Source organism: Somniosus microcephalus, chromosome 9 (genome assembly GCF_052327205.1).
Source record: "Somniosus microcephalus isolate GS21.2 chromosome 9, FLI_Smic_1.0, whole genome shotgun sequence".
Classification (NCBI taxonomy): Eukaryota; Metazoa; Chordata; class Chondrichthyes; order Squaliformes; family Somniosidae; genus Somniosus; species Somniosus microcephalus.
In genome coordinates, this window is record NC_140995.1 from 107,435,838 (window position 1) to 107,458,566 (window position 22,729).

The 22,729-nt window shown below is 46.2% G+C and overlaps 1 protein-coding gene across 3 annotated transcripts in view; it reads left to right on the forward strand.

Annotated features, from left to right (window-relative positions):
- The window catches only part of gtf3c2 (general transcription factor IIIC, polypeptide 2, beta), a 165,645-nt gene that overhangs the window by 25,189 nt on the left and 117,727 nt on the right, over window positions 1-22,729 (forward strand). For 2 of the 3 annotated variants that reach the window (XM_085996965.1, XM_085996963.1), the window contains exon 5: window positions 16,174-16,251. The exons of the other annotated variant lie outside the window; for it this stretch is intronic. In XM_085996965.1, the coding sequence (XP_085853091.1) occupies window positions 16,174-16,251 (78 nt within the window). The remainder of the gene's footprint in view (window positions 1-16,173; window positions 16,252-22,729) is intronic. 3 annotated transcript variants of the gene reach the window in all.

Below are 22,729 nucleotides of genomic sequence, written 5' to 3' on the forward strand. Positions count from 1 at the left end.
GCAGAGAAAATAAATGAACAGCTTAGAACATTCACACGATCTGAATGCCCATAGATGCCTTTCTTGCTCATCTTTCTCTTGTACAGTTTTGCCTATTCGTGCTATCCTCCATTTGTACCCTACATGTAAAAGTATATATACCTTCTACCAGTGTCACTCCTCCCTCTGGACCCACAGGAAGGTGTATCTTAAAAAGAAATTTTAATTGGAGGCCTATGATGAATCCTAAGCGTGGCTGGCCCCCTCATGGTGACTAATTTGTCAAAGGAATCCTTTAACTGACGTTCGGTCCCTAATTTACTTATTCAAAGGGCCTGATGCCTGGAGGAGGGACAGGAAGGCAGGGATGGGGAACTGAAGGAGAGACAGAGGTAGGATGGAGTGAGGTTGTGGACACATTTATAAATTAGCATGAAAATTTTAAATTCAGTATGTTGGGGAGGGGGGAATGGAGCAAGCGGAGGTTGGCAAGAAGAGGTAATGGACAGGATTGTTGGACGAAAGTTTTGTACAAGTTAGAGTTGATGTAATGTGGAGCTCAGAAGGCTGGTGAGGAAATCATTGGAGAAGTCAACTCCAGAGGTAACAAAAGTGTAATGCTGTTTGAGGTTGCAGAGTTAGGGTTGCGAGAGGTCGTAGAGGGATTTGAGGATGAGGCTGAAGATTTTAAACTTAATGAGCAAATGGGTTAGGGATCCAGTGTAGGTCAACAAGGACGGGGTTTCAGTGGTGGTGTGGAGTGATCAGGACACAGGTAGGAAGTGGAAGTAAGTGGTCTTGGTGATGAATAGGATATGAGGTTAGGATTAAACAGAATTTGAACCTGGTTGTACGCTGGTTTAGTCTGAGTAAGGAGCTGGGGAGGGAGAAAGATTTTGGTGGGGGGGGGCAAAGGTAGAGTTTACCTAATGATCAGTGGGTGAATATTCTCGCTCAGCCATAACAATGTTAAACAAGTAATTTGGTAACAATGATGGTTATGTAATTGAGGCAGGTGGCGGAGAGATGGAGTTGCATGTTTTATGCATACATGTGGAAGCTGATACTATGCCTACGGATAATGTCATTGAAGGGCAATATGTAACCAAGGAAAAGCAGGAGGCCAACAATAGAACTTTGGGGTACTCCTGAGGTGACCATCTAGGGACAGTGTCGGCCGTGGCTCAGTTGGTAGCACCCTCGCCTCTGAGTCAGAAGGTTGTGGGTTCAAGTCCCACTCCAGAGACTTGAGCACAAAAATCTAGGCTGACATTCCAGTGCAGTGCTGAGGGAGTGCTGCAGTCGGAGGTGCCGTATTTCGGATGAGATGTTAAACTGAGGCCCGTCTGCTCTCAGTTGGACGTAAAAGATCCCATGGCACTATTTTGAAGAAGAGATGGGGAGTTATTCTCTGTGTCCTGGCCAATATTTATCCCTCAATCAACATAACAAAAACAGATTATCTGGTCATTATCACATTGCTGTTTGTGGGATCTTGCTGTGTGCAAATTGGCTGTTGCATTTCCTGCATTGCAACAGTGACTACACTTCAACAAAAAAAAGGGGGCCTTTAATTACCCAAATATTGATTGGGATAATACTAGGGTAAAGGGAAAGGAGGGGGAGGAATTTCTGAAATGTGTTCAGGAGAATTTCCTTGACCAGTATGTTCTTGGCCCAACTAGGAAGGAGGCATTGCTGGATCTGGTGCTGGGGAATGAGGTGGGCCAGGTCGACCAAGTGTCTGTGGGAGAACACTTGAGTACGAGTGATCATCGTATCATAAGATTTAGATTAGCAATGGAGAGGAGCAAGGAACATTCTAGAGTGGAACGTCTAACCTGGAATAGGGCTAACTTCAATGGGATGCGAAAAGATCTAGCCAGGGTAAAATGGAACTAAAGACTGACAGGAAAAACTGTAACGGAACAATGAGTGATCTTTAAGGAGGAGATGTTGCAAGTATAGGCTAGGTACATTCCAACAAGGGATGGGTAAGGGAACCAAAGCAAGGGCTCCTTGGATGACGAGGGAGATAGAGAAGTTGATGAAACAAAAAAAGAGGGTGTATGATGCATGTCAGGTGAATTCTTCAAGGGAGAACCAGACCAAATACAATAAGTTGAGAGGGGAAGTGAAGATGAAAATAAGGTTGGCAAAGAGAGAATATGAGAGTAGAATGGTGGTTAACATAAAAGGGAAACCCAAAAATCTTAAAACAGTAAGCGGGTAGTAAGAACGTAACATAAGAAATAGGAGCAGGAATAGGCCACTTGGCCCCTCGAGCCTGATCCGCCATTCAATAAGATCATGGCTGATCTTGGCCTCAAAGCCACATCCCCGCCCGCTCCCCATAATCCTTCACTCCCTTATCTTGCAAACATTTGTTTATCTCCACCTTAAATGTATTTAATGACCGAGCCTCCACAGCTCTCTGGGGCAGAGAATTCCACAGATTTACAAACCTCAGAAGAAATTCCTCCTCATCTCAGTTCTAAAAGGGAGACCCTTTATTCTAAAACTGTGCCCCCGCGTTCTAGATTTCCCCACGAGGGGAAACATTCTCTCTGCATCTACCTTGTCGAGCCCCCTCAGATCACCTCTCATTCTTCTAAATTCCAATGAGTATAGACTCAACCTTCATAAGTCAACCCCCTCATCTCTGGAATTAACCTAGTGAATTGTCTGTGAACTGCCTCCAATGCAAGTAGAACCTTCCCTAAATAAGGACACCAAAACTGTACGCAGTACTCAAGGTGTGGTCTCACCAATACAGCTGTAGCGGGACTTCCCTGCTTTTATACTCCAACCCCATTGAAATAAAGGCCAACATTTTATTTGCCTTTTTGATTACTTGCTGTACCTGCATGCTAACTTTTTGTTTCATGCACAAGGACCCCCAGGTCCATCTGAACTGTAGCATTGTGTAATCTCTCTCCATTTAAATAATAATTGGCTTTTTTATTTTTCCTGCCAAAGTGTATAACCTCGCACTTTCCCACATTATACTCCATCTGCTAAATGTTTGCTCACTCACGTAGCCTGTCTATATCCCTTTGCAGGTTCTTTGAGTCCTCTGCACAACTTGCTTTCCCACCCATCTTTGTATCATCCGCAAACTTGGCTACATTACACTCGGTCCCTTCATCCAAGTCATTAATGTAGATTGTAAATAGGTGAGGCCCCAGCACCGATCCCTGTGGCACCCCACTAGTTACCGTTTGCCAACCAGAAAATGACCCATTTATCCCGACTCTGCTTTCTGTTAGTTAGCCAATTCTCTATCCATCCATGCTAATATATTACCCCCAATTCCGTGAGCTCTTATCTTATGCAGTAACCTTTTATGTGGCACCTTATCGAATGCCTTCTGGTAATCTAAATACACCACATCCACTGGTTCACCTTTGTCCACCCTGCTCGTTACCTCCTCAAAGAACTCCAGCAAATTTGTTAAACATGATTTCCCTTTCATAAAACCTTGCTGACTCTGCTTGACTGCATTATGATTTTCCAAATGCCCTGCTACTGCTTCCTTAATGAAGGACTCCAGCATTTTCCCAACGACAGATGTTAGGCTCACTGGTCTATAGTTTCCTGCTTTCTGTCTCCCTCCTTTCTTAAATAGGGGTGTTACATTTACGGTTTTCCAATCCGCTGGAACCTCTCCAGAGTCCACGGAATTTTGGTATATTGCAACCAATGCATCCACTATCTCTGCAGCCACTTCTTTTAAGATCCTGGGATGCAGGCCATCTGGTCCAGGGGACTTGTCATCTTTCGGTCCCATTATTTTACCAAGTACTATTGTGATAGTGATTGTCTTTACTTCCCCCCCCCCCCCCCCTCCCTGTTGTTAGATCCGTGTGTTAATGGAGACACGGAATGCAGGAGTTGAATAAACAAGTGTTTACTGAACAAAGTCTGGAGGTGAACTAACAACACAAGACACTACACAGGCTTATATACCCGAGTGGTCACTACTGGTACTACAGTATACAAGGGCTTCAAAAACATAGTTCCTCTTAAAGGTACATACACTACAATTCCTCCCCTTTTAGATAAATAGTACATAACATTTTAAGTAATCATTAAATAACATTTTTACAAGAACAATAATATACACATTTGCTGAAGTTAATCAATTACAAATTCAGTCTCTCTGGAGGCTTCCTGACTCGTTCTGGATAACGCCTCAGTGGTGTAGTAGGTTCTTTTGGCAAGGTCGATTCGGCTTCAATGCTAGTGTCGGGTTCATCTGGTTCCAGTATCACCGGATCGGAGGTAGATACTATGGGTATCTCTGCTTCATCACTAGGCGTATAGAGTTGTGGTGTAGGTTGTCCTTTTTCGGATGACTCTATGATCTGGTCAGCATGGCGCCTTATTATGCTTTCTCCAATGTCCACGGTATACATCAGCGGTCCTAGTCGTGTGCAAATAGTTCCAGGCTGCCATTTCTCGGTACGGTAGTCCCGGGCCAAAACTGGTTGACCTATCTGGAAGGTTCTAGTTGGCCTTTCATTCATGCTTTGAAATTGCCGGTTCTCTACGTCCCTTCTGACGTTTGGCTTGACCAAATCCAGCTGGCATCTTAGTCTTCTATTGAAAAACATCATGGCGGGGGTTTGGTTTGTAACCACGTGTGTTGCATTCCTGTACGCAAACAAGAAGTTATCTACCTTATGTTGTAGATTTATGTCTTCATTACCCATGGCCTTTATGGCCTTCTTGAAGGTCTGGACAAACCTTTCAGCCAATCCATTGGTGGGATGGTATGGGGCGGACGTGTAGTGCTTAACCCCATTGTTTTTTAAGAACTTCCTGAATTCTTCGGATACAAATTGCGGTCCATTATCAGAACAGATCTGTTCAGGCAGCCCATTCCTGGCGAATATGGTCCTTAATACTGTGATGGTTTTTTCCGTGGTGGTGGAGGACATCTTTATTACCTCCGGCCACTTGGAGTGTGCATCCACCGCGATTAAGAACATTGAGTCCATAAATGGACCAGCAAAGTCGATATGTACCCTTTGCCATGGAGATGAGGGCCACTCCCATGGATGTAGAGGGGCTTGTGGTGGGGCGTTTTGGACCTTCTGGCATCCTAGACAGCTCTTGGTCATTTCTTCGATGTCTCCATCGATACCTGGCCACCACACAAACGCTCTGGCTAAGTTCTTCTTTTTCACTCCACCCAGATGCCCCTCGTGAAGCTCCTTTAGCACTTTATCCTGGAGTTTGGGTGGAATCACCACTCTGGATCCACACATCAAGGTTCCTCGGCACACTGACAGCTGTTCTCCTCTTTGCGAGAATGCTGGTAACAGTGGTTCGCCATGTGCTGGCCATCCCTTCACCGTTAAATCGTAGACTCGTGAGAGAGTCGGGTCATTTCGTGTTTCCTTTTCAATGGTAGAATTTGTCACCGGTAAACATTCCACTATGGTCGAGTGGAATATCTCCACTGGGTCCATTGTAGGCGCCTCTTCCACCGTTGGCAACGGTAGGCGCGATAACCCGTCAGCATTCCCATGCTGTTTTGTTCCTTTGTACTCTGTCATATTGGTGTGCCCCTAGGAAAAGGGACCACCTCTGTAGCCTTTGCGCTGTCATAATGGGAACGCCCTTTTTAGGGTTGAATATGGAGACGAGGGGTTGATGGTCAGTCAACAAGGTAAACTTTTGTCCGTGTAGGTAATGGTTGAATTTCTTCACCCCCCACACCAGGCTGAGTGCCTCCCTGTCGATTTGGGCATAGTTACGCTCAGCTGAGTTCAATGAGCGTGACGCAAAAGCTATCGGCCGCTCCGAGCCATCAGGGAATCTATGCGATAATACCGCTCCCACGCCGTAAGGGGATGCATCGCACGCCAGTCTGATTGGCAGTGATGGGTTGTAATGAGCCAACACTTCCCTGGACGTGATCAAGCCTTTGCATTTATGGAAGGCACGTTTACAGTCTTACGCTCCATTTCCAAACTGCTCCCGTTTGTAGCAGTGCGTTAAGCGGGTGCAGAACCGTCGACAAGTTTGGTTAAAAATTTATGATAGTGATTTACTAATCCCAGGAACGACCTTAATTGTGAGACATTTTCAGGCGCTGGGGCCTTTACGACCGCTTCAATTTTTTCAGGTGACTTATGCAACCCTTCTTCGTTAATTACATGGCCACAATATGATATTTGTTTCTGGAAACATTCGCATTTGGGGCGATTTGCTCGTAGGCCCCGTTCTTTCAGCCTCGTGAGTACCTGCTCCAAGTTGGCAAGGTGCTCGTTGTCGTTTTCTCCTATTGCAAGGATGTCGTCTAGGTAGCATTGAGTCCCCGGAATCCCTTGCAGGACTTGCTCCATAGCTCTTTGCCAGATAGCCGGAGCTGATGCCACTCCGAAAACCAGTCGATTGTACTGGTACAGGCCTTTGTGTGTGTTTATCGTGAGATACTTTTTAGAGGCCTCCTCAACCTCCATCTGCAGATATGCCTGTGCTAAGTCAATTTTGGTGAAACGTTTCCCTCCGGATAGTGAGGCGAAAATATCTTCTATCCTCGGAAGAGGATACTGTACCGTGTGAAGAACCGGGTTTACAGTCACCTTGAAGTCCCCACAGATGCGAACTTTTCTCTGTTCTTCAGATTTATCATTATTCAACGTTTTCTTCATGACCGGGACGATGGGTGTTGCCCACTCGCTCCAATCTACCTTGGATAACACGCCTGCTGTTTCCAAATTCTCCAGCTCTGCCTCGACGGCTGGACGAATTGCGTATGGCACCGGCCTTGCCTTAAAAAAACTTGGGAATTGCCGCATCTTCCACTTTTATTGAGGCGGTGGCGCCTTTCAGGGTTCCTAGTTCCTGTTGAAACACTTCTTTGGCGTTAGCCAAGATTTCTTTTAATCGTCCAGGTATGACGTCATCATCGTTTTTTTTCTTACTGGTCACCGTCAGTGCCTGAATGGAGTGCCAGTCTAAACATATCTTTCTGATCCATTCACGTCCCAACAACGGTGGACCACCATCGGACCACCATCTTGCAGAACGTATAAATACAACTTCTGTATTTCCTTGCCGTTGTATACAACAGGCACCCTTATTTTCCCTCTGGGGTATACTTTCTGCCCCGTATATGTCTTCAAGACAATGGATGTGTCTTTCAAAGGTATATGCGGAAATAGCCGCTCGTAATCCCGTCGACTCATGACGGTCAGAGCTGATCCTGTATCTAGCTCCATTTTGACTGGGGACCCAGCTATCGTGAGGGTAACCCAAATGGTCTGGTAATCTTCTTTGGCAATTACATTATGTAATTTGAGACAGCTTAGTCTCTTGTTTCCGGAGTCGCTATCGCTCTTCTGGTCTTCGGAGCTACTGTCCGTCATCATTTGTACCTTTCTGTACTTTTCCTTATTGACCTTTTTACTGTCAGCGGATTTCTTTCCAGATCTGCATACACGTGCAATGTGTCCCATCTTTCCGCGTTGCCTGCATGCTTTGTCCTTGAACCAGCAGTCCTTCTGGTCATGGGTGGATCTGCCGCAGCGATAACATCTCTCGAAACCCCGTGTCATTTCATGGGTGCCGAAGTCCTGTGGCTTTTGCTGTATCTGCAGCTCCTCTTGCTGCTGCTTCGTATGATACAGCCACACTGAAAGCCTGGTCCAGTGTCAAATCTTTCTCAGAAAGTAGTCTTTTCTGTGTTCCTTCGCTTAGGAGACCGCAGACGAATTTGTCTCGTAGAGAATCCGCCAGTCCTGCCCTGAATTGGCAGTGCTTTGACAGCTTTCGTAATTCGGTGAGGTAATCAGCGTTACTTTCATTCTTGTGCTGATTCCTCCTGAAGAATTTGAATCGTTCCGCTATCAGCAGCGGTGTTGGGTTTAAGTGCTCCTGTAAGGTATCAACAATCTCCTTAAAATTCTTGTCCATCGGTTTGGCTGGAGTGATCAAGTTTCGTAACAGCCCGTATGTCCTTGCGCCCATCAGATTTAGAAGTACCAATGCCTTTTTATCATCCGCTACTTCATTCGCCTTGCAGTATACCTCCACTCTTTTCACATATGTGGTCCAATCTTCTATATCACTATCGAAAGCAGTAATATTGCCAGTCTTCGGCATCTTGAAAATCTAAAATGGCGCTTCCCGCACTTTTCTTTCTTCCCCGCCGAGTTAAGATGGCGCCTCCCGCGCTTTCCCGCCGCTGCCGCTGCTGCCAACGCTGTTCTCCGCGGTTCCCGTTGCGACCTGCAGCTTTTCGCGGTATTTCTATTTTTTTTATATATCGCTTCAGTAGTTTCTCCGTTACTTGGAGAACCGTTCCCGTCGTGGAGCGGACCCTCTGGGACTTTCCCCTCCCTCTGCTCGGTCCGAACGCCGACCTGCTTTGCAGCACCGGCCGCGCCCTGAGTGCTCCACCCTCTTTTTTTCTTCTGCTTCCCGACTCGCTGCCCGGCCCTGTTGCAGAGCCACCCGATCGAGCTCTAGCCCGCCGCAGCCCAGGAAGGATCAGTGCACTACCTGCCACCAGCCTGTTTAGCTGGGGAAACCACAGACTGGAGACCAAGCCTGGCCCTCGTTTTCAAGTTTCTTCGAGTAATTTTTTTTTTTTTCTGGCTTCGACCTTCGTCTGAGGAATCGATCCCCTTGAGGTGCTGCCGAATTGCAGGTAAGTTCGTTTCTAACTCGTCGCCACTGTTGGATCCGTGTGTTAATGGAGACACGGAATGCAGGAGTTGATTTAACAAGTGTTTACTGAACAAAGTCTGGAGGTGAACTAACAACACAAGACGCTACACAGGCTTATATACCCGAGTGGTCACTACTGGTACTACAGTATACAAGGGCTTCAAAAACATAGTTCCTCTTAAAGGTACATACACTACAATTGTGGCCCCTTGATTATCCATTATTGGGATGTTGTTAGTGTCTTTTACCATGAAGACAGATACAAAATATTTGTTCAGTCTCTGCCATTTCCCCATTCCCCATTATTAATTCCCCAGTCTCATCCTCTAAGGGACCAATGTTTACTTTAGCTACCCTCTTCCTTTTTATATACCTGCAGAAGCTCTTGCTATCTGTTTTAATGTTTCTTGCCAGTTTACTCTCATAATTCATCTTCGCTCTCTTATTTTTTTTAGTCATCCTTTGCTGGTTTTTTAAAAAATTCCCAATCCTCTGGTCTTCCACCAATCTTGGCAACATTGTATGCCTCAGTTTTCAATTTGATACCATCCTTTACTTCCTTAGTTAGCCACGGATGGTGCTCCCCTCTCTCAAAATCTTTCTTTCTCACTGGAATATATTTTTGTTGAGAGTTATGAAATATCTCCTTAAATGTCCGCCACTGCATTTCAACTGTCTTACTCTTTAATTTATTTTTCCAGTCCACTTTAGCTAGTTCATGCCACTGTAATTGCCTTTGTTTAAGATCAGGACACTGGTTTGAGATACAACTTTCTCACCCTCCAACTGAATTTGAAATTCAGCCATGCTATGATCACTTTTTCCTAGAGGATCCTTTACTATGAGATAATTTATTAATTCTGTCTCATTACACAGTACCAGATCTAAGATAGCCTGCTCCCTGGTTGGTTCCATTACACACTGTTCCAGGAAACCATCCCGGATGTACTCTATGAACTCCTCCTCAAGGCTACCATGGCCAATTTGATTTGTCCAATCAATATGGAGATTAAAATCACCCATGATTATTACCATACCTTTTTTTACAGGCCTCCATTATTTGTTGATTTGTACCCTGTCCAACAGTATTGCTACTGTTCGGGGGTCTGTAGACTACGCCCACCAGAGACTTTTTCCCTTTATTATTTTTTTTATCTCCACCCAAACCGATTCTACACCTTGATCTTCTGAGCCAATATCACTTCACACCACTGCACTGATCCCATCCTTTACCAACAAAGCCACCCCACCTCCCTTTCCTTTCTGTCTATCCTTCCGAATTGTCAAATACCCTGGAATATTCAGTTCCCAGCCCTGATCACCTCGCAACCACGTCTCTGAAATGGCGATCAGATCATATCCATTTGTATCTATTTGTGCCATCAACTCATCTATGTTGTTACGAATGCTGCGTGCATTCAGATATAGAGCTTTTAACTTTGTCTTTTTACCATTCCTCCTTGTTTTGGCCCCATTTTCTGTTGCAATCTTACTTTTAAACATTCTGTCCCTTCATGTCACACTCTGGTTATTATTTCCCCCATCTCTATCCTGCTCTATTGCTTTCTCATTTCTCATTGACTTTTTAATTTACCGCTCACCTGGATACCCCCCCACTATTTACCCTATGCAAGTTCGCTCGTGGCTCGGGTAGTAATCCAGAGATTATTATCTTTGTGGTTCTGCTTTTTAATTTCGCCCCTAGCTGCGCATACTCTCTCAGCAGAACCTCTTTCTTTGTCCTACCTATGTCATTGGTGCCTACGTGGACCATGACAACTGGATCCTCCCCCTCCCACTCCAAGTTTCTCTCCAGCCCAGAGGAGATGTCCTTAACCCCTGGCAGGCAACACGGCCTTCGGGACTGACGCTCTCTGCTGCAGAGAACAGTATCTATCCCCCTAACTATACTATCCCCTATCACTACAGTATTTCTTTTTACTCCCCCCCCCCCCCCCCCCCCCCTCCCCTTGAATGGCTCCCTGTACCACGGTGCTGTGGTCAGATTGCTCTTTCCCCCACCCCCCCTGCAGTCCCTGCCCTCGTCCACACAGGGAGCAAGAATCTCGTACCTGTTAGACAAGGCCAAGGGCTGAGGCTCCTCCATTACTACCTCCTGGATCCCAATACCTGCCTCGCTTGTAGTCACACCCTCCTGTCCCTGACCATGGGCCAAATTGGAAGTAATTACTCTAGTGGGTGTGACTGCCTCCAGGAACTTAGTGTCCAGGTAACGCTCCCCCTCTCTAATGTCGCAGTGTCTGAATCTTGGACTCCAGCTCATTAACTCTGAGCCGAAGTTCCTCGAGCAGCCAATATTTGCTGCAGATGTGGGCGCCTTGGACCTCCATGGTGTCCACCAGCTCCCACATGCTACAACAACAACACATTGCCTGGTCTCCCATCTCAATTAATTAATTTAGTTTTAAAATTTGGAACACGTATATCTTTTAATTTACACCAAGGCACTTAAATTTAGACGCCCAAATTTGGGGAAAAAAGCGAGAAATATAGAAATACTCACCAACCAATCACTTGCCTGATTTCTGGTGATGTCACACTTCGATTACTTTTTACTTCTTTACACTCACCGGTCTGTTGTAGCCGCTCCCGTGGGCTCCCGCTGTTTTTGTAGCTCCGAACTCTCGCTCTCTCCTGGGCTCCCGCTGTTTTTGTAGCTCCGAACTCTCTCTCTCTCCTGGGCTCCCGCTGTTTTTGTAGCTCCGAACTCTCGCTCTCTCCTGGGCTCCCGCTGTTTTTGTAGCTCCGAACTCTCGCTCTCTCCTGGGCTCCCGCTGTTTTTGTAGCTCCGAACTCTCGCTCTCTCCTGGGCTCCCGCTGTTTTTGTAGCTCCGAACTCTCGCGCTCTCCTGGGCTCCCGCTGTTTTTGTAGCTCCGAACTCTCGCTCTCTCCTGGGCTCCCGCTGTTTTTGTAGCTCCGAACTCTCGCTCTCTCCTGGGCTCCCGCTGTTTTTGTAGCTCCGAACTCTCGCTCTCTCCTGGGCTCCCGCTGTTTTTGTAGCTCCGAACTCTCGCTCTCTCCTGGGCTCCCGCTGTTTTTGTAGCTCCGAACTCTCTCTCTCTCCTGGGCTCCCGCTGTTTTTGTAGCTCCGAACTCTCGCTCTCTCCTGGGCTCCCGCTGTTTTTGTAGCTCCGAACTCTCGCTCTCTCCTGGGCTCCCGCTGTTTTTGTAGCTCCGAACTCTCGCTCTCTCCTGGGCTCCCGCTGTTTTTGTAGCTCCGAACTCTCGCGCTCTCCTGGGCTCCCGCTGTTTTTGTAGCTCCGAACTCTCTCTCTCTCCTGGGCTCCCGCTGTTTTTGTAGCTCCGAACTCTCGCTCTCTCCTGGGCTCCCGCTGTTTTTGTAGCTCCGAACTCTCGCTCTCTCCTGGGCTCCCGCTGTTTTTGTAGCTCCGAACTCTCGCTCTCTCCTGGGCTCCTGCTGTTTTTGTAGCTCCGAACTCTCGCGCTCTCCTGGGCTCCCGCTGTTTTTGTAGCTCCAAACTCTCGCTCTCTCCTGGGCTCCCGCTGTTTTTGTAGCTCCGAACTCTCGCGCTCTCCTGGGCTCCCGCTGTTTTTGTAGCTCCGAACTCTCGCTCTCTCCTGGGCTCCCGCTGTTTTTGTAGCTCCGAACTCTCGCTCTCTCCTGGGTTCCTGCTGTTTTTGTAGCTCCGAACTCTCGCTCTCTCCTGGGCTCCCGCTGTTTTTGTAGCTTCGAACTCGCGCGCTCTCCTGGGCTCCCGCTGTTTTAGTAGCTCCGAACTCTCGCGCTCTCCTGGGCTCCCGCTGTTTTTGTAACTCTGAACTCTCGCTCTCTCCTGGGCTCCCGCTGTTTTTGTAGCTCCGAACTCTCGCTCTCGCTCTCTCCTGGGCTCCCGCTGTTTTTGTAGCTCCGAACTCTCGCTCTCTCCTGGGCTCCCGCTGTTTTTGTAGCTCCGAACTTTCGCTCTCTCCTGGGCTCCCGCTGTTTTTGTAGCTCCGAACTCTCGCTCTCTCCTGGGCTCCCGCTGTTTTTGTAGCTCCGAACTCTCGCTCTCTCCTGGGCTCCCGCTGTTTTTGTAACTCCGAACTCTCTCTCTCTCTCTCTCCTGGGCTCCTGCTGTTTTTGTAGCTCCGAACTCGCGCGCTCTCCTGGGCTCCCGCTGTTTTTGTAGCTTCGAACTCGCGCGTTCTCCTGGGCTCCCGCTGTTTTAGTAGCTCCGAACTCTCGCGCTCTCCTGGGCTCCCGCTGTTTTAGTAGCTCCGAACGAAGAGGCGGGGTGGGGCCTATTAGCGACAAAGGTGATATATGCTTAGAGGCACAGGACCAGGCTAGAATACTCAATGAGTACTTTGTATCGCTGTTTACCAAGGAGGTGGATGCTGACAAAATATCGGTAGCAGTGGAAAAGGTAGAAGCAATGGAAGGGGTGAAAATTGATGTACTGGAAAGGCTGGGTTTGCTTAGAGTGGATAAGTCGCCTGGTCCAAATGTCTTGCATCCCAGGTTGCCAAGGGAATTGTGGGAGGAGATAGCGGAAGGGCTTGCCATAATTTTCCAATCTTCCCTAGATGCGGGGGAGGTGCCTGAGGATTGGAAAGTGGCAAATGTGACACCATTGTTCAAGAAAGTGTGTAAGGACAATCCTAGCAACTACAGGCCAGTCAGTTTAACAGCAGTGATAGGTAAAGTGTTAGAAACGATAATCAAGGAAAAAATTAACTGGTACTTGGAAAGGTTTAAGCTAGTTAAGGAGTGCCAATATGGATTTGTAAAAGGCAGATCATGTTTGACTAATCTAATTTAATTTTTTGATTAAGTAACGGAGGATCGATGAAGGGAATGTAATGGATGTTGTCTACATGGATTTTTGGAATGCATTTGACAAAGTACCACATAGAAGGCTGGTTAACAAAATTGAGGCTCATGGAATAGGTGGGTCAGTGGCAGCTTGGATAAGGAATTGGCTTAAGGACAGAAAACAGCGAGTTGTGGTAAATGGCTGTTTTTCAGACTGGAGGATGGTAGACACTGGTGTTCCCCAAGGGTCAGTGCTGGGGCCACTTCTTTTTTTGAGATATATAAATGACCTGGATATTGGAATACATAGTAGAATTTCTAAATTTGCCGATGACACCAAACTTGGGGTGTGGCAAAAGCGAGGATGATACCAAAGGACTGCAACAGGACATAGAAAGGCTAGCAGAATGGGCAGACAAATGGCAGATGGAATTTAATAGAGAAGTGTGAGGTGATGCATTTTGGTAGAAGGAACAGGGAGAGGCAATATACACTTAATGGCACAGTTTTAAAGAATGTGCAGGGACAGAGGGACCTGGGAGTTAATGTGCATAGGCCCCTGAAGGTGGCAGGACATATTGAGTGGTTAGCAAAGCATATGGGATCTTGGGTTTCATAAATAGAGGTATTGAGTACAAAAGTAGAGAAGTTATGCTGAATCTTTATAAAGCGCTGGTTAGGCCACAACTGGAGTATTGCATCCAGTTCTGGCCACCACACTTTAGGAAGGATGTAAAGGCCCTTGAGAGGGTGCAGAGGAGATTTACCAGAATGGTTCTGGGAATTGGGGATCTTAGCTACAAGGACAGGTTGGAGAAGCTGGATTTGTTTTCATTAGAGCAAAGGAGGTTGAGGGGTGATTTGATAGAGGTACAAGATTATGACGGGTTTGGATAGGCTAGACAGGGAAAAGCTGTTCCCACTAGTTGATGGTACAAGGACTAGGGGACATAGATTTAAGGTTTTGGGCAAGAGAATCATGGGGGATGTGAGGGAAAACTTTTTTACGCAGCGAGTGGTGAGGACCTGGGAACTCGCTGCCGACGGAAGTGGTGGAAGTGGACAAGCTCAATGTTTTCAAGGGGAGACTGGACAGGCACTTGAGGGAAATAAAATTGCGGGGGAATGGGACTGACTCGATTGCTCTACAGAGAGCCGGCACAGACTCGATGGGCCGAATGGCCTCCTTCTGTGCCGTTATGACTCTATGACTACTTAATTGGCTGTTAAGCACTTTGGGACGTCCGGTGGTTGTGAAAGGCGCTATAGAAATACAAGTCTTTTTTTCTTTCATTGCTGGAGGTTTGTCAGGACAGATGGGAGTGGAACCAAGCAAGGGTAGTCTGTGGAATTGGACCACGGCGGAGAAGCGGTGGAGGAGGATGAAGTGGTTGATCATGTGTTACAAAGTGAGGAAGCTGAGGAGAATAAGGAGGGTTCACGTATTTATGGTAACAGTCAGAAAGGATGTAATTTATTACTTGGAGCAGGACGGTCTGGATACTGCAGGGTGGAAATCAGACTTGAGGGATTCAAATGGAAATTGTGGCAGATGTGAGCATGTAGGTGGGTGTGGATGACTCATTTGTGGACCTTCGAGTAAAGGGCGGTTAAATATGGGACCAATATTTGGAGCGGTCTAGAGGTAGGCATTTTGAGGAGGCAGGTGATGGCAGTTTTGAAGGAGAGGGAAATGGTTTATGTGTAAAGGGAGTCATTAAAGATGAAAATTGGGGAAAGGAAAGATATGTGTGGTCAGGAGATAAGACTGGTGAGAGTAAATAGGGGAGAAGCTATGGGGAGTCAGGGAAGGATTGGGTCAAGAGAGGAGTTGGGTGAGGTAACTGAGCAGATAGTCTAAATGTTTGAAATTAAAAAATCCCATAGCTCCGTGATCTCCTTTCTTATATTGACAATGCACATATTGTCACTATACGAAAGCACATAACTGAACTAAATACAATGGCCCGGAATTTGCAGCCAGCAGTGAAGCGAAAATGTTCGTTGCTGGCCCCGAAGTACGCTTCGTACAAGGATCTCTCAATCCCCATGTCGAGAACTTTGGGTTTCCAACCTTCAATTCAAATCAACGGACTGTAGTGGGGATCCCCTTGTGCGAGCTGCTGTGATGTCAACAGGTTGTCTAAGCAGCCAATCAAAAAGCAGAATTCTCACAGACTGCGAGCAAGGAAATGAGTAAGCCCTTAAAAATTCTAACTTTTTTAAATAGTTAGAGCGAGCAAAAGAAAGATTGGGGCTCACACGTGGGGGAAAAGGCAAACCTGAAATAAAGATGGACAAACTTTAAAAAACAAGTTTTTGAAAAGTTTCTTAAAAATGTTAATTTTTATTAAATTGACAAATTTCACACTGCACAAAATTAAAATTAGTTTTCCAGGCCCTTAACATTTGTTTAGCAGGCAATACGCTGTTAATACCCCAGTTACACCCAATCCCTTTGGGTCTAATTTTTAGTGGGGAAGTTAACAGCGTACTTACTGTGGAAGAGCCAGAGTTTTTGCCACTTTCAATGATTTGGCTGATTACACAGATTGCCGGCTCTGGGGGATGGTGGCACAGCGCAGCCTGTGGAGGAGCTGTCAATGACTGACCGCAACTTCGGGATTTCCGCATGCGCCAAATCAAGTTGCGGTCAATTCCAAAGGCGGAATGACGGCAAACGCGACTGCAAATTCCGGGCCAATAATTGTTTTATGTTTTTGTTCAACAGTCGAGAGGAGCATCACTCCCCATGGGTATTTCCAAATTGGATGCCTTCAATGCAGGACTGGAGTTTTCTTTCTCAAAGGTAATAGTAGCTTTACTTTTTATTCTTGTTGACAGGAAACTCCATGTGATGTGTTACAGCTATCAAATCACTTCTTTGTAAACTTGGGGCTTGGACTGAGAACTGGTACTGATACATTAACAAAAAGGCATCTGTCTATCTATGTAAATACAAGTTGTTGTTTATCTATGCATTTAAAAATTGTAGGTGGGTCACAATATTTGATTTCAAAATGCATTGAGAACCCCATTGTCAACAGTTTTTAAGGCACCTTTACATTAGATTTACTTGCAATACCTGCTAATCCTGCAGGTGGGGCTGTGATAGGGTTTTTGTTGTAAACATTGTTAACATTAGTAACACTAATTTAGTAACACCATATGAGCCTGGATGCAGTTACAGGCTCCGACCACAGAGTGTCACTGTGGAGCAGCTAACATGAGCCATGTCGGTAAAGGTAAAGAAAGAAGTTTTACATTTGGGCTTTCCCCTCCGCATTCCTCTTTGTGCCTTGATTCTAGTTTCTGCTTTGGGCCTCTGGCCCCACTTTAAGCTCCCCACCTCCATTTATCATTTTAAACACCTTAATTAGATCACTCCTTAAACCTTCCAAACTCAAGGGAATAGCAGCCAAGTTTATGCAACTTGTCCTCATAATTTAACTCTCTAAGCCTGATATCATTCTGGTGAATCTGTGCTGTACTCCCTCCAAAGCCAATATATAAATTCCTGAGGATTGGTGCCCAAAACTGAATAGTGCACTCCAGATGAGACCTGACCAAGCTCTGTACAACTGAAGCATCACTTTCCTTACTTTGGAATTCAAACACCTTTGAGATAAAGGCCAACATGAGATAAGCACTCATCCCAGCACATAAGCGCTGGGATGTGCTCATGGGAACTTCTGCTGACTTGATAAATATAAAGTTTTAAAAAATTGTGCATACCCTAATTTCTTCAAGGGCCTTACAACCACCATTCAGTAGCATGGAGTGCCTGATCTCACCAGACAAATCACTGCTTTCTGATTGAGAGGGTGGGGACGTGTTCTGGCTTTGGGAATCCCACTCCTACGCAATGGCCTTATAAGGTGCGGATTGAAACTCCACCACTTATAAGGTCCCATAGATTCCCCGACACAAGGCTGGCACCTGGCATATCCAGGTCCCCACCTAATTTGTGACCTGTCCGCTGCAATCCCACCAAAATTACAGTGGAAGTGTGCCAGAAGGGCCACATATTTTCAGTCTCCGTGTGTTAATTCACTGTTTCACAGAGTTCCCTTTTCTTCATTAGTAAATTCAAGTTTTGTATCCTGTTGATAGAAAGTGGGCTCTTGTCGACCGTTCACATGTCCCATATCCAATCTCAGCTGTGCCAATTAGGGAGGACTCATTTAAAAAAAAAGTGTCACTCTTGTATCTGGTAAATTCCCAAATAGAAATTACTTCAGCTATCCATAAGAGGGCAAAGAGGAAGATTAGTCAACCCAATTCACTTTTGCTTATCACTTACCAGGTTGCCTTTTTGATGTTTCTGTGTACAGTTCTGGCCTCAATATTACAAAAAGGATATAGAAGCACTGAAGATAGTACAAAAAAGATTTACATGGTTGATACCAGAGCTAAGAGGGTACAACTCTCAGGACAGATTGGGGCACTTTTCTCTACAAAAGAGAAGACAGAGAGTTGAGCTGATCGAGGTCATTAAAATTATGAAGGGGTTGGATAGGGTAAATGTAGAGAAGACGTTTCCACTTGTGAAGGAGTGCAAAACTAGGGGCCATAAATATAACACAAAATCTGGAAATCTGAAATAAAAACAGAAAATGCTGGAAATACTCAGCAGGTCAGGCAGCATCTGTGGAGAGAGAAACAGAGTTAACGTTTCAGGTCGATGGCCCTTCGTCAGAACTGGAAAAAGTTGGAGATGGAACAGCCCCTACACATGCCATAAATATAAGATAGTCACTAATAAATCCAATAAGGAATTCAGGAGAAACTTCTTTACTCAGAGCGGTTAGAATGTGAAACGTGCTACCACATGGAATGGTTGAGGCGAATAGTATAGATGCATTTAAGGTGAAGCTAGATAAGTACATGAGGGAGAAAGGAATTGAAGGCTATGTTGATGGGTTATATGAAGTAAGGTGGGAGGAGGCTCATAGAATCATACAGCACAGAAAGAGGCCCTTCGACCCATCGTGTCCGCGCCGGCCATCAAGCCCTGTCTATTCTAATCCCATTTTCCAGCACTTGGTCCGTAGTCTTGTATGCTATGGCGTTTAAAGTGCTCATCTAAATGCTTCTTGAATGTTGAGGTTTCCTGCCTCTACCACCCTTTCAGGCAGTGAGTTCCAGATTCCAACCACCCTCTGGGTGAAAAGGTTTTTTCTCCAATCCCCTCTAAATCTCCTGCCCCTTACCTTGAAACTATGCCCCCTGGTTATTGACCCCTCTACTGAGGGGAAAAGTTCCTTTCTATCTACTCTATCTATGCCCCTCATAATTTTGTGCCCCTCATAATTTTGTACACCTCAATCAGGTCCCCCCTCAGTGCTCTAAGGAAAACAACCCCAGCCTGTCCAGTCTCTCTTCATAGCTGAAGCGCTCCAGCCCAGGTAAACTCCTGGTGAATCTCCTCTGCACCCTCTCCAATGCAATCACATCCTTCCTATAGTGTGGCGACCAGAACTGCACACAGTATTCCAGCTGTGGCCTAACTAGCGTTTAGTACAGCTCCATCATAACCTCCCTGCTCTTCTATTCTATGCCTTGGCTAATGAAGGCAAGTATCCCATGTGCCTTTTTAACCACCTTATTTACCTGTCCTGCTGCCTTCAGGGATCTATGTACATGCACACCAAGGTCCCTCTGATCCTCTGTCCTTCCTAGGGTCCTACCATTTACAGGAAACTTTCTGGTATCCGGCACCGACGGGACCAAGCTGGTGCCGTTAGATCAAAACTGCCGTAGAAACCAGCGCTAATGTTAAAACATACGGAGCTCAGAGCTCCGTGTGAAGCAACAAACCCTGTTGCTTAGCAACAGCTTCAAAACAGTCGGCGCAGCTTGCAAGCATCTAGCTGAAGCTGTTACTTAGCTACAGAGACGCTTGCAGAGCCAGGACTGGAGAAAAGAAGCAACGAAAAGAAAAAAATTATCTGAACCGACTCCTGAATTTTGCCGGTAGATAGAGCTTTCTGGACATTTAACCTCCGGATAAACGAAAGTTTCCTGTATTCCCTTGCCTTGTTAACCTCCCAAAATGTATCACCTCACACTTTTCAGGGTTAAATTCCATTTGCCACTGTTCTGCCCATCTAACCAACCCGTCTGTATCGTCCTGTCTCCTGAGGCTTCCCTCCTTGCTATTTACCACTTCACCAATTTTCGTGTCATCTGCGAACTTACTGATCATACCTCCTACATTCATATCTAAATCATTAATGTACACTACAAACAGCAAAGGACCCAGCACCGATCCGGTACACCACTGGACACAGGCTTCCAGTCACACAAACCTTTGACCATTACCCTCTGTCTCCTGCCACTAAGCCAATTTTGGATCCAATGTGCCAAATTGCTCTGGATCCCATGGGCTCTTACCTTCTTGACCAGTCTCCCATGCGGGACTTTGGCAAAAGCCTTACTGAAGTCCATGTAGACTACATCAACTGCACTACCCTCATCCACACACCTAGTCACCCCCTCGAAAAATTCAATCAAATTGGCTAGACATGATCTCCCCCTGACAAAGCCATGCTGACTATCCTTGATTAATCCTTGCCTCTCCAAGTGGAGACTAATTCTGCCCCTCAGAATTTTTTCCAATAATTTCCCTACCACTGATGTTAGGCTCACTGGCCTGTAATTCGCTGGTTTATCCCTACTACCCTTCTTGAATAATGCTACTATGTTAGCTGTTCTCCAGTCCTCTGGCACCTCCCTTGTGGCCAGAGAGGTTCTGAAAATTTGTGTCAGAGCCCCTGCAATCGCTTCCCTTGCCTCACACAGCAGCCTGGGATACATCTCGTCTGGGCCTGGGGATTTATCCACTTTTAAGCCCGCTAAAACCGCTAGTACCTCCTCCCCTCAATACTAATTTGTTCAACTATATCACAATCCCCCTGCCTGATTTCTATGTCTACATCGTCCTTCTCCATAGTGAACACAGATGCAAAATATTCATTTAAAACCTCACCTACATCTTCCGGCTCTACACACAGATTGCCACTTTGGTCCCTAATGGGCCATACTCTTTCCCTGGTTATCCTCTTGCCCTTAATATACTTAGAAAACACCTTGGGATTTTCCTTTATTTTGCCCACCAGTGTTTATTCATTCCCCCTCTTCGCTCTCCTAATTTAAAAAAAAAAAAAAATTTTTTAATTAAAGTACCCCCCTGCACTTTCTATACTCCTCTAGGGCTTCCACTGTTTTTAGTCCTTTGTATCTGCCAAAAGCCTCCCTTTTTTTCTTAATCCATTCTCGTATATCCCTTGACATCCAGGGTTCCCTGGGCTTGTTGGTCCTACCCTTGACCTTTACGGGAACATGTTGGCGTTGTACTCTCTTTCCTTTCTGAAAGACTCCCACTGCTCTGATGTGGATTTTCCTACAAGTAGCGGATCCCAGTCCACTTTGGCCAGATCCTGCCGTATCATATTAAAATAGGCCTTTCCCCCCCCAATTTAGAACCTTTAGTTCCGGTCCATCTTTGTCCTTTTCCATGACTACCTTAAATCTCACCAAATTATGGTCACTGTCACCAAAATGCTCTCCTACTGACACTTCTACCACTTGCCCGGCTACATTCCCTAGAATTAGGTCCAGTACCACCCCCTCTCTTGTAGGACTTTCTACATACTGGCTGAAAAAGCTCTCCTGGATGCACTTTAAGAATTCTGCGCTCTCTAAGCCTTTCACACTGACTATCCCTGTTAATATTGGAGAAGTTGAAATCCCCTACTATTATTACCTTATTATTTCTACACTTCTCTGAGATTTGCCTACATATCTGTTCCTCTATCTCCCCCTGACTGTTTGGGGGCCTATAGTACACTCCCAGCAAAGTGCTTGCCCCCTTTTTGTTTTTAAGTTCTACCCATATGGCCTCATTAGAGGAACCTGCTAAGATATCATCCCTCTTTACAGCAGTAATTGACTCCTTGATTAATATTGCGACACCCCCTCCTCTTTTACACCCCCCTCTGTTTCGCCTGAAGATTCTATACCCCGGAATATTGAGCTGCCAGTCCTGCCCCTCCCTCAACCATGTCTCTGTGATAGCAACAATATCATACTCCCATGTGTTCAACAACACCTTCAATTCATCTGCCTTACTTGCAAGACTCCTTGCATTAAAATAAATGCCATCCAGCCTTGCCATACTCCCTTGTGCCTTTACATATTTGCTCTGCCTTCCAGGCTGACTTGTTTTTTCCTCTATATTTGACTGTGCATCATCCCCTACTATAGCTCCACTCCGTATCTCATCCCCCTGCCAAGTTAGTTTAAAACCCCCCCAACAGTACTAGCAAACCTCCCCGCAAGGATGTTGGTCCTGTTCCGGTTCAGGTTTAACCCGCCCGACTTGTACAGGTCCCACCTTCCCCAGAAGCAGACCCAGTGATCCAGGAAACTAAAGCCCTCCCTCCTGCACCAACTCTTTAGCCATGCATTCATCTGCTCTATCCTCCTATTCCTATACTCACTAGCACGTGGCACCGGGAGTAATCCAGAGATTACAACCTTTGAGGTCCTGCTTTTTAATCTGCTACCTAGCTCCCTAAATTCTTGTTGCAGGACCTCATCCCTCTTTCTACCCATGTCGTTGGTACCAATGTGAACCACGACCTCTGACTGTTCGTCCTCCCCCTTCAGAATGCCCTGCAGCCGTTCAGTGCCATCCTTGACCCTGGCACTAGGGAGGCAACATACCATCCTGGAGTCACGTCTGCGGCCACAGAAACGTCCATCTGTTCCCCTTAAGATAGAATCCCCTATCACTATTGCTCTCCCACTCTTTCTTTTTCCTCCCCTTCTGTGCAGCTGAGCCACTCGTAGTGCCACAGACTTGGCTCTTGCTGCATTCCCCTGAGAAACTATCTCCCCCAGCAGTATCCAAAACGGAAAGTCTGTTGGAGAGGGAAATGGACCCAGGGGACTCCTGCACTACCTTCCTAGTTCTTTTACTCTGTCTGGCGGTCACCCATTTCCTGTCTGCCTGTGCACTCTTTACCTGCGGTGTGACCACCTTGTTAAACATGCTATCCACGAAGATCTCAGCTTCGTGGATGCTCCACAGTGACTCCAGCCGCAGCTCCAGCTCCGAAACACCGATTTCAAGTAGCTGCAACTGGAGACACTTCCTGGACACCGAAGTGTCCCTGACTTCCCACATAGCACAGGAGGAGCACTCCACGCTGCCGAGCTGCCCTGCCATGTCCTACCTTTAATTTACTCCCTTTACTTCCTTTAAATTAAAGAATATTAAA